We start from the raw sequence: 16,610 nt of genomic DNA on the forward strand, positions 1-16,610 counted from the left end.
CCACTCTGGAAATCTATCTGGCGCTTTCTAAGAGAATTAGGAATAGTGCTTCCTCAAGACTCAGCTATACCATTGCTAGGTATACACCCAAAGTTTGCTCAAGTACACAAAAGGGATATTTGCTCAACCATGTTTATAGCAGCATTATTTGTAATAGGCAGAACCTGGAAACAACCCAGATGTCCATCAACGGAGGAATGGGTACAGAAATTGTGGTATTTTTACACAATGGAATACTACTCAGCAATCAAAAAGGAGGAAATCATGAAATTTGAAGGCAAATGGTGGGATCTAGAAAAGATCATCCTGAGTGAAATATCCCAGAAGGAGAAAGACAAACACGGTATATACTCACTTATATAGACCTATAAGATATGATAAACATAATGAAATCTATACACCTAAAAAAGATAATCAAGAGAGCGGACATGGGGTAAGATCCTTGTTTTGAAAGACAGATGGGATGAGCATTGAACATTGACAGGAGTCTACTGAGCGCATTTGAAAAACTCTAACTAGCAGTGTTTTCAAAGCAAAGACTCATGACCAAACCTTTGGCAGAGTACAGGGAATCATAAGAAAGAAGGGGAGTTAGTCTGATGAGGAAAGGATAGGAGCTCCACAAGGACCAAATATATCTGGGCACAGGATCTTTTCTGAGACTGACATGCAACCAAGGACCATGTATGAATGTAACCTAGAACCTCTGCTCAGATGTAGCCTGTGGTAGCTCAGTAACCATTTGGTTTCCCATTGTGAGGGGAACAAGGACTATTTCTAACAGGAACTCAATGACTGGCTCTTTGGCCTCCCCACCCACCAAGGGAGGAGCAATCCTGTTAGGCCACAGAGGAGAGCTTTGCAGCCAGTCCTGAAGATACCTGATAAAACAGGATCAGATGAATGGGGAGGAGGTCCCCCCTATCAGTGGACTTGGCAAGGGGCACAGTGGAGATGAGGGAGGGAGGGAGGGACTGGGAGGGAATGAGGGATCGGGACACGGCTGGGATACAGAGTTAATAAAATGTAACTGATAAGAAAAAAATAAAATTCAAAAAAAAATGTGCTGCTTCATCTGAATCTATGAACTCGAATTATTCGCTTTGTACTGTGCATAACTTCTTGTGATGAGGATGGATACATCCTATTTATGATGTTTAATGGCCTGACTCTCAGAATCATCTACCTCTCCCTCCTGTGAGTCACTACTTTCCCGGCCATATTTGACCTCTTTATAGTTTTGATACAGCATCTCCACAAAGGTACCTGTAGCAAAGGCTGAGTTTCCAGCTTGGTGCTACTGGAAGGCAGTAAAGCCTTTGGGAGGTGGGGCAGCTGGGATATCTTCAGGTGAGTGGGGCATGCTCTCAAATAGAATTATGGTCTTTCTCCATCACTTCTTAATAGTGACGAGAGCAATTGGGCTACTGCCACTGTGTGCTACCTTGACACAGGCCCCCAAATAAACCTCCTTATGGGTTAATGTGTTCTGGAATTTTGTTCCAGTAATGGGAAACTCACTTACGTGGGCATTTGAGGAAAGCAGAACTTCCAGCTAATGGCGGCCAGATGTTCAATGTAGTTCTTACTATTAATTGTCGCTCAGATCCATAATAGGTCATTTGGGATAGTGTGCTAATGAGTTTATCCCCAGGAAACTTACTGCCTCTGGCAAAGGATTTCCAAGACTAAAATTAGATGGTTCCCAAAATTAGTATCTAACCATTACCTGCCTGGGTGTTCATTTTTCTTTGTGGTTATTTTAGTGAACTTTTCAAACCCATCCCTGGAATTTTTTATTTGGGAGGCCTGAGATTTTTTTTATTTTTTTACTCAGAAACTTACAAATTTTCACTTTTTGAGATCCCATAGCTGATGCTAGCGTATGGTAAAAACTGAGAAACAGACTAGTATCTTCATCCCCCAGAGGGTACCCTAAAGAATCCACAGGCTTGCTCCAAACACTGTCATTTGTTTATTATTTCTTAACCTTCAACAGCAACTGGTAAACCTGAAGATATGAAAGCTAAAGCAACAGGTCTTTACTATGTTGCAGGTACATTTTGCTCATCACCTTAGTCTATCTTCACATTCCCATGAGTCCTAGGACTCATTTTCTCCGCCTGGAAACTGACTGTGGTATCAGTTTAGACGGAGCTTTCCTCTTCACTACAACTTCAGCCTAACTGATTTGCGATGCCTTATAAAGAAAATGTAGAGTTAAATGTCCTAGTGTACTTTTCAGTGAGCCACATCTAGATGTTTACTTTTCAAAGCAGGTGTATGAGCTGGGGAAACACCGTGTATGTCTTAAAATCTAATACTGGAAAAAAAAATCCCATCTCTCCAGAAATTTTCTTCCTCTGTTTTGCTCTGTGAGTACTGAGAAAGCTACCGTCAACCATATATCCAGACTGCTTCTACAGTGGCCCAACTATGGCATCAATTCTGAGAGTGAGAGATGATTTCAGAATCTCTGGACTCTTATCAAAACCAGCTGTACTCTGCTGAAAACGGGAAAGTCCCGGTCAAAACCCACTACCCGGCCCCAACTCCTTCAAGCACTTGTAATTTCAGAAATATACGTAGAGAGAAATTGAGAGTAAATCCCTGGGATCGTGGCTTAATCAGAAAAGTGACCTTTGGACTCTTGAAAAGATGGGAATTTCAAAAAGTAGAGCAAAACCCCGTGCATTGATTGAGCACCATGGAGCAGGTTTATCAAAGTAATACAGGCAAGATGCTGTGCAGATGTGTTCTCAGGCCGTGGCCATCCTTGCGGAGGTAGTGGGCCTCACTTGTCTTGTCCATATGAACACCAGCTCTTTGGGATGACATGGAATTATGAATACATTACCCATCCCAAAGGCACTGTCCCCTGAGAATAACAACCACCAACTTGACTGACAGCTGAGATTACTTACAAGAGAACCCTGAGCAAAGCCCAGTTTGTTCATGTGCCCCCATGGAAAGAGTGGATGGGAAGGGTTATCTAATCCTCACCTGAGATCCTAGCCGCTCTCTCCTGTGCCCACTTCTTTTGCCAAAACCACCCCAGCTTTATATAATTCTGTCCCAACTCTCAGTTATTGCTAGGGTGTATAGGTGGTGGAAGGCCAGTTGAAGATGGCTGTAGGGAAATCATTAACCGTGCTGAGGTGAGTTTATTTTCTTTAGCAATGTACCTTTTTAGGCGTTCCCACACTTCTGTGATTCCAATAAATCCATTGGCTCATTGGTTCACCGAGTGAAATGATTACTTGGGGATGTTGTTGGTGGCCTATCTAGGATGAATAGACAAAGTTAATCCACTGGGCAGGGGGGAGATCCTAGGATATTAATCCAGCGCACACTCACACACTGTAGGAAACAGAGCATCTGGAGACATGGGGACGGTGACTCAACCTCCTGTCCTGTGCAACTCTTTCACCTTCTACATCATCTGAATAGAGCAGACACAAGGCCTCTTTCATGCTCAATTATGATTTTGTGCTCAGTCCTAAGAATCTCAGCAAAGTATCTGTGCATGTGTATGTGGTGCACATGTGTATGCATGTGGAGGTCAGAGGTCAATGTCAGGTGTATTCTTTGATCATTACCCACCTACACTTTTGAGACAGGGTCTTTCACCAAAACTGGAGCCCACCAACTCATCCAGCAAAGCTCTAGCGATCTACCCGTCTCTACCTTTCCTGAGCTGGGCTTACAGGTCCACAACACCACACACAGCCTTTACGTGGGTTCTAAACTCAGATCTTTACGCTTATGTAGCAAGCACCCCCTAAGCCATCTCCTCGCCCCAGAAGGTACTGAAGATGAGTTGGCCAAATGGAATGTGCATCCTTGTCACAAAGGATACTCCCAAGCACCACGCGTGAGGGGAAGCCATGTTTGCAGGAAGCTCAATACACTGGCCTCTCACCTACCTACACAAGCAGCATCAGCGAGTGTCAGAAAGCTGACTCTTCATCCACTCCTGAATCCCTCCTTTGTCCTCACATCAGCCAAATTATATATATGATATATAACATATATAAATATATTGAGAAGGAAAGGGATGATCAGAGTAAAGCCTTCAGAGGGGGAAAAATGAGCAAATAGAGATGAGCTGAGCTACGTTTACTTTCACAGGTAAGGGAGAAATACCAGTGAGGAATCTGCTCCCAGTGAGCAGAGATGGAGTGTGCTGCTGGGTGCTGTCAGTGGCTCAGGGCGGATGTAAGCAGACTTCCAAAGCCCAGATCAATTTGAGTTTGCTTTCCTGTTTTCAATAACAAAGAAAATGTGGTTGGTCTGTTTTATCTCTCTCTTTCTGAACACAGCATTAGCTGGCCTCCTCCACAATAAGCCCCCAAATAGAATGAATGCCTGAGAGGTGGGAGCAGAGAGGACAAGCCCAAAAGCAAAATTAGAACCAAGTCCTGGGAGGCAGCAGAATCCTGGATTCTTCACAAAATCTGTTCTCCAAATCTGGCTCCCAAAGCGCTGCTCTTTTGTTAAACTGGCAGCAGTTGCCACTAAGAGCCTCAACTCTAGCTCACACTTGTCAATCTAGGTCCCTGGCAATAAATTAGTCTTTGAAAAGTATTTGCTGCTCCTTCTACCCATCATTGGACATTCCCCCGTCCTCTCTAGCTTCTCTTCTTCTCCTTTCCCTACTGGTCACGTTTTGTTTTTCAACCAGGCCACAAGCTAACCAGCGGGGAAACAAGGCCAGGTAAACGTTGCCTTTATTTCACAACTGACAGGAATAGATCAGCCGATCTCAGCCACTCTCTTCATTTGGTTCTCTATGATGGGACCCATGATGTTCAAAACTGTCTCTAAGCATCAAATCATCTTCCTTGTTCTTCTCTTGATGGGATGCTTGTCAGCAGCCAGCATCTTTTAGGGAGGTGCTCTCAGGTGAAATGAGGTGCTAGCCCCTCTTCCTGCCATTTCCACGATCTCCAAAGCAGAGGGAATTAGCTGTGAATGAACTTCTTTAGCTCAGCAGTCCTGGATGCTCAGCAGACGAGAATGCTAACAGGAAAGTAACCAAGACCAGCATAGAGGGAATGAACAAAATGGTGGGTAAAGTACTTATTTACTGACCCGAGTTGAATTAAATGGACTCTGAGGCAAATATTGATATATAACCGTTTCTTTCCTGTGACCAGTTCATCCGTTCAAGTAAGAACAAATGCTGAACACCAATGTTTGACTTCCAGCAAAACTAGACAATCATGTTTAGAGCATATCAGATTAAATGTGTGTCGGGTACTGTGATAGATCAGTAGAATTTAATTTAATTCATATTTAATCCAACTTAAACCATTTATTGTTACCCCTTATCATAAATCAGGAGACTGAAGGCTCAGAGAACTTTAGGAACACAGAGACCTAGAATTAAAACATGTGTCTTTGCACTAAAGTGTTCTTTCTATGTCATCAAATCTCCTCTAGAATTTACTTGCACATAATTGTACACATTTTACACTATAACAGCTTGAAATTAAAGTCAACTTAAGGAATAATCTGTAAACAAAACAGTAGCAAGGACATAAGTATTTAATAAAAGGAGCACATATTTTATTCCATTGTATTAGGCAAACCTATGAATATGAAAGCCCCTACTTTTTGTTTTAAGCAAGTCATACTACTTAGTGAAATTTAAGAGTATGTTATGATAATTAACAACTTTTACAAATTTTTATAGTTCCAGTGTATTTATGATGAAAAGTAATTTAAAATAAAAATTAGTCAATTAAAAGCTTTTAAGACAAAGATGATTTTAAAACTACCTGATAAATTTGATATTTAAAAACACAATATATAAGTGGAGTGATACTGTTGCGAACTGGTACCCTAAAATTTGCATATATGAGGATGAACTAATAGTGTTCTACTAAAAAGATGTAATGAGAATGTTAAAGATATTAATAAGAGGAATATGCTGAGCACATGTAAATTGAGGTTAAAAACTCATATTATCATACTGAGCCCTTCAGAGTTTAAATATCCTTAAATGCAGAGAAGCAGTTGTGCGATTCTTGAAGAGGAAAGGGAGCCAATCTTAACTAAAGATCATCAAACTGATGCTTTGAGATTCATCAGATGCTAACATAGCATTAGGAAAAGGTTGTACTAGAAATTTAAAAACTATAAATATATCTGGACAACAATACACAAACATTAGAATGACTTAAGAATCGAAACAAAGTAATTATTTACCAATATTATCTATAAATTTATCAAAGAGTATATTACATATATATTACAAGATAAAAAGCATTACTAATGTGTGCTATGTGTACATATATCCATGTGAGTATATACAGACAGTTATAAACTAAGACTGTGTGAAGTGCTTCAGTAATTGATGTATTATCTATTTCCACTTTTACATATTAAACTACTAATTTAAGAATTTTACTAAACCAGCCTTACTGAAAAGGTCGGTTTTCCTGTTCATAGGCTATAACCATAACCTATGTCAAAAAATAAATATCCATAAAAGCTATCATTATAATTTTTAAGTGGAAAACTACATACAATTGCCAATGTGTCTAGTTGCTCAGCTTTTTAGAAGTAATAAGCATTGCATCTTAGTTAATCCATACTTTGCTTAATAATTCATTTATGAGGCTGGGAAGATTCGTCTGTGGTTAAAGCACATGCCATGCAAGCAGCAAGTGTGAGGACCAAAGTTCGGATCTCCTGAAGGATGTGGACACCCACCTATAATGCCAGTGTTAGGAAGGCCGAAACAGGATTCCCTCAGAACATGATGGCTAGTTCATCTAACCATAAGGGTGACCTATAGGCTCAAGCGAAAGGCCCTGCCTCAATATATAAGGAGAGCACTCCAAGAAGACTCCCAGCAGCCACCTCAGCCCTTCACTTTCACGTACACTAACACTTGTGAACACATATGCAAACATGCACAGACCCAGACATGCCACATACACATGAAAATGATAGCAATGCTTTTCTTATTCCGTTTGTAGTATAAATTACCTTTTGAAATTAATTACCCACACACTCCATGTTATTTTAACATATTCTTTTTAGCACTTTGTAGATACATAACAGACATACAAATTGGCTTTCATCTAACTAGCCAAATTATTTCTGATGTCCTTTCTTCCAAACAGAAGTTGCCAGTAGTCTGTTTTTGGAATGGGAGACAACATTTGAGAAAACGCATTAGATAAACATAGCAATTTTCAGGAGTTGAGCATATTTATTGTGGATGTTGCTATTCTTAGCAATCATTATCTTAATACTTTCAAGCTGTCCAGATCTATGCCTGTAAGAAATTGCAGTATTTATTTGGGATTTCGAAAATCTCTTGTGCATTCTTAAAACAGCATGCAGAACTTTAATGATAGTGAGCTGTAAGCCCTGTGTAAGCAATCAGAATCATTGTAATATTAATTGGCTGAATCTCTGAAGTTTATTGCCATTCTGGAGACAGAGAAAAGAAATTATCTAAGTTAGACCATAAGAATAAAAGAAATCACCACTTGGTAATATTACTTCATTATCCAAATAAAGATAGGCTTGATTTAAAAAAAAAATTCATCTTTAGCCCACTCACATCCTAATCTAAATACTGTTTAACTATCTGAGAGTCTTCATCAAGAGTTGGGAAATATACATGCACCAGTTAATGTCGTAGCTCAGAGCAAACCATCCCCACTACAGGTTTCTGTGCTAGTAGTCTTCCAGATGGTAGATGAGGTAAAGCAGCCCCCAGGAGTTGCAAAGTCATGCAACACCCACCTCCCTCTTTCTCCTATTTCTTCTTGTTCCCCCAGAAGGAGTAGTAGGATATTTTCATATCTGTTGTCGTGGGCCTACAAACCTCTGAATCTTGCATTTCCAATAAGCTGTGCCTCAGAGACAGTATTGCAAATCAATTAGATACATTTCATATTTCAAATTAAATTACCTGATTTCCAACGTCTTCTGTTTTTGAAGGATGACACATTCATCTTCACGGTTCCTCAACAGAAATTTGGCTGACTGGAGCTTCTCTGGCTCTAAGTAACTGATGCTTAGCAGGAAGGATGCTTCCCAACTCTGCTCTACGTTTAATGGGACTTTTGTGGATTTTACTGCATTAAACAAATACGAAAAGTTCCATAGGAGTATCCAAATTAGTGCAGCTGTAGAAAGATGACTAGAAATACACTCCAATTTGTCTTTCTGATACCTTCCTGTTGAAATGTATGCTAACAGTTCTGTTCGGATGTGAAAGAAGCATAATTTTGCACGTTACATGCTTTCTCAGAAATATCAGAGATCTGGGACATAATGCAGAAAATGAATATGTAGAAATGTGAGGAAAGTATATAAATGCTTGCAGAACATAACCAAGATTCTATTCAGACATATATATGTATGTATGTTCAATTTTACCTGTGTGGTTAATGCCTTGGTTAATCAAGGTGAGTAATTCATTAAATGTAAATTTTATATATCTGAAGAAATTCCTACTATGCAGAAAACTCCAAACAAATCACTTGAATAAAACAACCATGAAAAGGATGGTCCTGTCCACATAAACTAAATGGAGAGATTATAATTACCAACTATTTCAGAATCTTCTAAATGTGTTGCTTTATTGAATCAACTGAATAGTAAAAAAAAGAAGCAGGTAAAGTAAATGTACTATATTTCAGGTCCATGCAAACAATTTTCTATTGCCATGTTTATTATCCTAGCAAAATAATCTCAGAAGACTCCATTTATAAGACTTCATTGGCATATAGTAAAAATTTCAATTTTTATTCTTTATATTATAAGGATTCAGTAAACTGAGTGAAAAGGAGCAGCCCAATATTCTAGCCATCCTTGGTCCTTCCTTCGGCTCAAGTACACATCACTATAAAGAGTGAGCAAGCCATTTGCTTATTAGCTTCTCAATATCCAGGCTTGATAATGTTACTGCACTATTTACGAAATACTGAAGTACTCAGATGCACTTAAAACATTCTCAGTTTACATATTTTAATGCAAGCATCTGGACTATGCTTTTTAGTTGTCACCTTTGACCATACTCTTCCGACTGAGGTAGGCCCAGAACCCTTCAGTGTTGAGGCTAATTGAGTTTCAACCCATTTATTTAGAAATCAACTTTTAAATGGAATGTCAGGAGTGCTTACAGATATATTATCTTCCCAAACTATGCAGCCAGCATTATGAGGTCATAAAGAGGCACTTACAGTCATTAACAACATGCAGTATTTCAGCACATTTGGCTCATTTAGCTCTTACATTTACATTTAAGGATTGAATCCCTCTTAGATTTGCCAATTTTGTTCTACTAGGGTCAAGTAGGCAATGTTCCTGTACCTAGTTCTGAATCCTGAAGCCTGCTAGAGTTCAACCCTCTTCTCAGCATGATAGCATAATAAGGAAACCACACACAACCACGGTGTGAGAGCATCCGTTCATATCCACACTGGGATTAGCATAGCAAAAGAAATCAAGGTAGCTTGGCATTATCAAAGCAATGAGAAATGGTTTGGGGAAAAGATTTAGACAGCAATTGCTGACTCAAGTAGCAAAGAGAAGTCTGGCAGGGGCTTAAGGGAGGTATTCTAGTTCTGATTGTCTGTGTGGTTGTTTAAGCAGTTTTGTGAGAATGTCATATGTGAGTACTGTCTTGACATTTTTTTCACTTTCCCCCTTCCAATTCTTCCCATAATTCCCTCTCAAATTCATGACCTCTTCTTTGTTACATATTTGTACACACACACACACACACACACACACACACACACACACACACACACTCCTGAGTCCATTTAGTGTTGTTCATTTGTGTATTTGTTGAAAGCTGACCACTTGGAATTGCAAGTGGTCTGGGAGTTCATTTCTGGGGAAGACTGATTCTCTGACTCTTGGGAGTCATTAATTGCCTGTAGCTCTTCTTCTAGAGGTGGTTTTTGTGAGATTTCCCCCATCTACATTTTTATATCATCCGGTGCTATCCCTGTACCAATCTTGTTTAGGCGACCACATTAAGATTTGTCATTTCTACTGGAGTCTCATTAAATACAAAAACCACACATCAGGCAGACTTCAGGGTGAGAAGCCCGCTTCCCACCGCGGTGTTCGACGGGATGCCGGAGGGCAGAGGGTGGGCCTGACGTCAGGAGGCAAGATGGTGGCGGCTGTTGGGCTCTCCTTGAGGCGTGGCTTCCCGGCTACCGCTCTCAGCAGAGTCAGCCATCAGTTCCAGGCCTGCCGAGGGCCACAGACGGAGGCTGCTGCAGCTCCCTGGCTCAAAAAAATTGCCATTTACCGATGTGATCCCGACAAAACTGGAGACAAACCCCGAATGCAGACTTACGAGGTTGATCTGAATAAGTGTGGACCTATGGTGTTGGATGCTTTAATCAAGATTAAGAATGAAATTGATTCCACTCTGACTTTCCGAAGATCATGCAGAGAAGGAATCTGTGGCTCTTGTGCCATGAACATCAATGGAGGCGACACTCTGGCATGCACACGCAGGATCGACACGGACCTCGGCAAAGTGTCAAAAATTTACCCTCTTCCGCACATGTATATGATCAAGGATCTAGTCCCTGATCTGAGTAACTTCTCTGCACAGTACAAATCCATCGAGCCTTATCTGAAGAAGAAGGACGAGTCTCAGGAGGGCAAGCAGCAGTATCTGCAGCCCGTCGAGGAGCACGAGAAGCTGGACGGATTGTGTGAATGTATCCTGTGTCTCTGCCCCAGCTAGTGGTGGAGCGGAGACAAGTACCTGGGGCCTGCAGTTCTCATGCAGGCCTATCGCTGGATGATGGACTCCAGAGGCGACTTCACAGAGGAGCGCCTGGCCTAACTGCAGGACCCCTTCTCTCTCTACCGCTGCCACACCATCATGAACTGTACGAAGACCTGCCCCAAGGGTCTGAACCCAGGGAAAGCGATTGCCGAAATCAAGAAGATGATGGCGACCTACAAGGAAAAGAGGGCGTTGGCCTAACCCTCTCCGTGCTGAATGTGGCTGTCAGTTCTGACTTCAGTCCCTTCAGGCTCCTCGATTCTCCATGAATACAGCATGTATAATAAACATGTTAAGAAATTAAAAACACACACACACACATAAGTGTGGGTCCCATGCCCATGAGTAACTGACCAACACAAAAAAGACTCAATGGTGCTTTTGTAGTCTTATTGTCTCATGAAACTTCGTTTTAGTACTTTTTTTTCTCATATTGCTCTTTTGCTTGAATATTTTAGGTTTCAGTTTTATGGTTTTGTAGGGGTTTCATGTGGGTTTGCTGGTTGATTTGTGGGTTTTGGGTTGGTTGGTTTTTAAAGAGAGAGAAAAAGGAAGGGCCATGGAGTTGAGTATGTAGGGATGTGGGAGAAGTTGGGAACTACCAGAAAACATTGTACGAAAACAACTCTTTCCAATCAAAAATATTTCATGGGCCCTGTTCCCTGTCATATACTATCTTCCCTCAGTCTTCTGGCTTTTGTGCAACCACCCGTAGACAATGTTCCCTGAGACTTAAGAGTTTGTGTTGTAAGTTTTTCTATTGGGGATGCAAACTCCACAGTATGTCCTCTGTGACCACTTACAGGTTTTTTTGTTGTTGTTGTCGTCGTCATCATCATTGTTGTTGTTTTCCTGTAATGGTCTCCAGCTGCTCCAGAAAAAAAAAAAAAAAAAAGCTTCTCGGATGAGGTAAGCTACACTTATTTGTGGATATAAAAATGCAGTTGGAAGTTATACTGGTTTTGGAAAGTGGCAGTAGTAGTTCTATTCCATTCTAAAACCCATAACCTCAGTAGCTCTGGGTACTTCGCTAGATTTACAGTACTGTTCAGGAATTTCCTCTTGCTGAGCAGACTTTAAGTCAATAAGATGGCTGTTGGTCACTCCTAAGGTCTAAGTTCCACTGTTTCACCCTTGTGTATATTTTTGCCACTCTGGTAATAGTTACAATTCGTAAGCATCACAGCTATATAAAACTATTAATTTCTCTCTCTCTCTCTCTCTCTCTCTCTCTCTCTCTCTCTCTGTGTGTGTGTGTGTGTGTGTGTGTGTGTGTGTGTGTGTGTGTGTGTAGTTTTCACAGTACATTGGGATTCTAAGAGCTAGTCTTCAGGGAAGGAAGCTTCCGGGTCAGTTTCTGCTCAGTGTCTCCAAGTCCTCTGTCCAAAGTGTGTGGTGGCTTCAACAATAGGCTCTTGCCTTCAAGTTCTGGGAGGCAACAAGGGCAAAGGAAATAGTCTGCATTCTTTTGGGAATCTCTTGCACCTCTCTTACACATGACATGACACAGATTTCCCATGCCTGGCGCTAGGATTTTATTAGATAATATACCGCTCTAGGTGGGGACATCATCAGTGCAAATGGCAGTACACTGATACGTTATATATATAATCTTTCCCTATGACTTTTGCAATCAATCTTAGTGTACCCTATGCTTCCTCCTTCTCTTTTCCTCTGTTTCGTCCTCTTCTCCTCCTCCCAGATAAATCTTACCCCTGACTTTTCCATTTCTCCTTCCTAACACTTGTGTCCTGCCCTCCTCTCTAGAGCTCCTACTCCCTACCCTGTAGTCCCTTTTTCCTTTGTTGGTTTCTAAAGTCATTCCAGGTTATATACTCACATCTAAGGACTTGAAACTCGAATTCAAAAATAAAACACGAAGCAGCTCTCTTTCTAGTCTGAGTTCTCTCACTCAGTCTATTTTCTAGTTAGATCTATTTGCCTGGACATTTTATGATTTTATTTTTCTTTCTATAATGTATATGTTATATGCCATATTTTCATTATCCATTCATCACATGAAGGACATTTAGGTTGTTTCCATTTCCTAGCTTTTGAAATACAGCAGCAATGGTCATGACTGCACAAGTGTCTGAGAAGTAGTCCTTTGCATATGTCAAGGATTGGTATAGGTAGGTCATATGGGAAATCTACTTTTAGCTTCTTGAGAGCTCTCCACAGTAATTTCCATGGTGTTTGTACTAGTTTGCAATTGTACCAACAGTGAGTGAGGATTTTCCTTTCCTCACATCCTTGCAAGCATTTTCTATCAATTGTTTTCTTTATCTTAACCATCTCAAGCTAGTTTTAATTTATTTAAATAATTTAATCTATTTGCTAAGGATGTTGGAACTTTTTAAAATATTTCTTAGCTATTTTTATTTCTTCTTTAAAGAACTCTGTTTTGATCTCTAGCCCATTTTTAACTGGGTCATTTCTTTTCTTGACTTTGCTTTTTGAGCATATTCTGGATATTAATCCTTTATCAGATAGATGTATATTGCAAAAATTCTCACCCAAACTATGGGCTTTCCCTTTACTTGATGGATTGTTTTGCTATACATAAGCCTTTTAATTTTATGAAGACAGGGTTGTAGATGTGGATCTAATTTTATTCTTCTTATGTGGACATCTAATTTCTCCAGATCCAGTTATGTACAATGTTTTGTTACTGTTCATTGCTCCAGTGCATGCATTTTGTGCACAGCTTCGTCAAATATAAGATGGCTGTAATTATGTGTACTCCGGTCTGGGTATTTTGTTTTGTTTCATTAATCCATATGTCTGTAGAAAAGGATCCAAATTAAAAAAAAATCAGAAGTAAACAAGGAAACATTAAAGCAGACACCAGAGAACTCAAAATATTATAAGACAATACATTAAAAACTTATACTCTGTTAAGTTAAAAATTTAAAAAGAAATGGGTGAGTTTCTATTTTCGTAAAGACCACCAAAGCTGAAACAAGAAGAGATCAACAATTTAAATACATCCATAACAAAGAGATTAAAAGAGTAACAAAAAGCCAATTACAAGAAAACCCAGGCCAAGACAGATGCAAACCAGAGGTCTACCAGACTTTTAAGAGCTCTACAATAAATAATTCTTAAATTACTTTTTAAAAACTAGAGATGAAATTTGAGGCAAGCTGATCTACATAGCTATTTCCAGAACACCTAAACCTACACAATGAAAGCCTGTCTCAAAAGAAAAACAGGAAAGAAACAGATGGAGCACTTCCAAACTCCTTTTACAAAGCCAGTATTATTCTGTTGCCCAAATCAGGTAAACACAGAACAGAAAAAGAAAAATACAGGTTCATTTCTTGATGAACATAGATGTAAAAATCCTTAGTAAAATACTAAAAAACCAAGTATGAGTATGTATCAAAAAGGTAATTCACCCCATTGAAATCAGGGACAAGACAAGGCTACCCACTGTCTCCATATCTCTTCAACATAGTGCTGGAAGTCCTTGCTAGAGCAATAAGACAGTCGAAGGACATCAAGGGGATACAGATGGGAAAGGAAGAAGTCAAATTATCACTATTTGCAGATGATATGATAGTATATATGAGTGACCCCAAAAACTCTACCAGGGAACTCCTACAGCTGATAAACACCTTCAGCAAAGTGGCCGGATACAAAATTAACTCAAAAAAATCAGTAGCACTCCTGTATACAAAAGACAAAAGGGCTGAGAAAGAAATTAGAGAAACAACACCATTCACAATAGCCACAAATGACATAAAGTACCTTGGTGTAACCCTAACCAAGCAAGTCAAAGACTTGTATGAAAAAAATTTCAAGTCTCTGAAGAAAGAATTAGAGGAAGATATGAGAAGATGGAAAGATCTCCCATGCTCATGGCTTGGCAGGATTAACATAGTAAAAATGGCCATCTTACCAAAAGCAATCTATAGATTTAATGCAATTCCCATCAAATTGCCAACACAATTCTTTACAGACCTGGAAAGAAAAATTCTCAACTTCGTATGGAATAACAAGAAACCCAGAATTGCTAAAACAATCTTCTACAATAAAAGATCTTCTGGAGGTATCTCCATCCCTGATCTCAAGCTGTACTATAGAGCAACAGTTATAAAAACTGCATGGTACTGGCATAGAAACAGAATGGTGGATCAGTGGAATCGAACAGAAGACCCAGAAATAAACCCACACACTTACGGACACCTGATTTTTGACAAAGATGCCAAAACCATACAATGGAAAAAAAGATAGCATCTTCAACAAATGGTGCTGGTCCAACTGGATGTCTACATGTAGAAAAATGAAAATAGATCCATACTTATCACCCTGCACAAAACTGAAGTCCAAGTGGATCAAAGACCTCAACATAAAACCAGACACATTAAATCGGCTAGAAAAAAAAGTGGGGAATACCCTAGAACTCATTGGTACAGGAGAAAACTTCCTGAACAGAACACCAACAGCACAGGCTCTAAGAGCAACAATCAATAAATAGGACCTCATGAAATTGAAAAGCTTCTGTAAAGCAAAGGACACCGTCATCAAAACAAAGCAACTGCCTACAGATTGGGAAAGAATCATCACCAACCCTTTATCTGACAGAGGACTCATATCCAATATATATAAAGAACTAAACAAGCTGAAAAGCAATAAACCAAGTAATCCACTTAAAAAATGGGGAACAGAGCTAAAGAGAGAATTCTCTGTAGAGGAATATCGAATGGCAGAGAAGCACTTAAAGAAATGCTCAACCTCATTAGCCATTAGGGAAATGCAAATCAAAACAACTCTGAGATTTCACCTTACACCCATCAGAATGGCCAAGATAAAAAACTCAAGGGACAACACATGCTGGAGAGGTTGTGGAGAAAGGGGAACCCTTCTCCATTGCTGGTGGGAATGTAAACTGGTACAACCACTCTGGAAAGCAATCTGGCGCTTTCTCAGACAACTAGGAACAGTGTTTCCTCAAGATCCAGCCATACCACTCCTAGGCATATACCCAAAAGAGGCGCAAGTACACAAAAAGGACATTTGCTCAACCATGTTTGTAGCAGCTTTATTTGTAATAGCCAGAAGTTGGAAACAACCCAGATGCCCCTCAACTGAAGAATGGATGCAGAAACTGTGGTACATCTATACAATGGAGTATTACTCAGCAATGAAAAATAAGGAAATCATGAAATTTGCAGGTAAATGGTGGGACCTGGAAAGGATCATCCTGAGTGAGTTGTCCCAGAAGCAAAAAGACATGCATGGTATATACTCACTCATATAAACATACAACATAGAATAAACCTACTAAAATCTGTACATCTAAACAAACTAAGCAAAAGAGAGGACCCTAACTAAAATGTTCAATCCCCATCCTGAAAGGCAAAGAGGATGGACATCAGAAGAAAAAGAAAATAGGAAACAACCTCGGAACCTGCTACAGAGGGCCTCTGAAAGCCAGAAGAAAACAGGAAACAACCTTGAAACCTGCCACAGAGGGCCTCTGAAAGCTTCTGCAGTACAGACTGTCAAAGCAGATGCTAAGCCTGATGGCCAACTGATGGGCAGAGTGAATGGAATTTTATGTAAGAAGTGGGAAATAGTAAGAGCTGGGGGGGACGGGAACTCCACAAGGAGAGCAACAGAACAAGATAATTTGAACACAGGGAACTTCCCAGAAAATCATACTCCAACCAAGGACTATTTGTGGAGATGACCTGGAACCCCTGCACAGGTGTAGCCCATGGCAGTTCAGTGTCCAAGTGGGTTACATAGTAATGGGAAGAGGGACTGCCTCTGACATAATCTGATTGGCCTGCTCGTTGATCACTTCCCCCCT

The 16,610-nt window shown here is 40.1% G+C and overlaps 1 protein-coding gene across 1 annotated transcript; it reads left to right on the forward strand.

Moving 5' to 3' along the window:
* Positions 1-10,156: 10,156 nt before the first annotated feature.
* LOC129684934 (succinate dehydrogenase [ubiquinone] iron-sulfur subunit, mitochondrial-like) lies at positions 10,157-10,990 on the forward strand. The gene is given in 1 exon segment (XM_055618205.1): positions 10,157-10,990. A coding segment is annotated over 1 exon segment (834 nt).
* The last annotated feature ends 5,620 nt before the right edge of the window (positions 10,991-16,610 follow it).

This window comes from Psammomys obesus, unplaced genomic scaffold (assembly GCF_907164565.1).
Source record: "Psammomys obesus unplaced genomic scaffold, mPsaObe1.curated_primary_1811, whole genome shotgun sequence".
Lineage (NCBI taxonomy): Eukaryota > Metazoa > Chordata > Mammalia > Rodentia > Muridae > Psammomys > Psammomys obesus.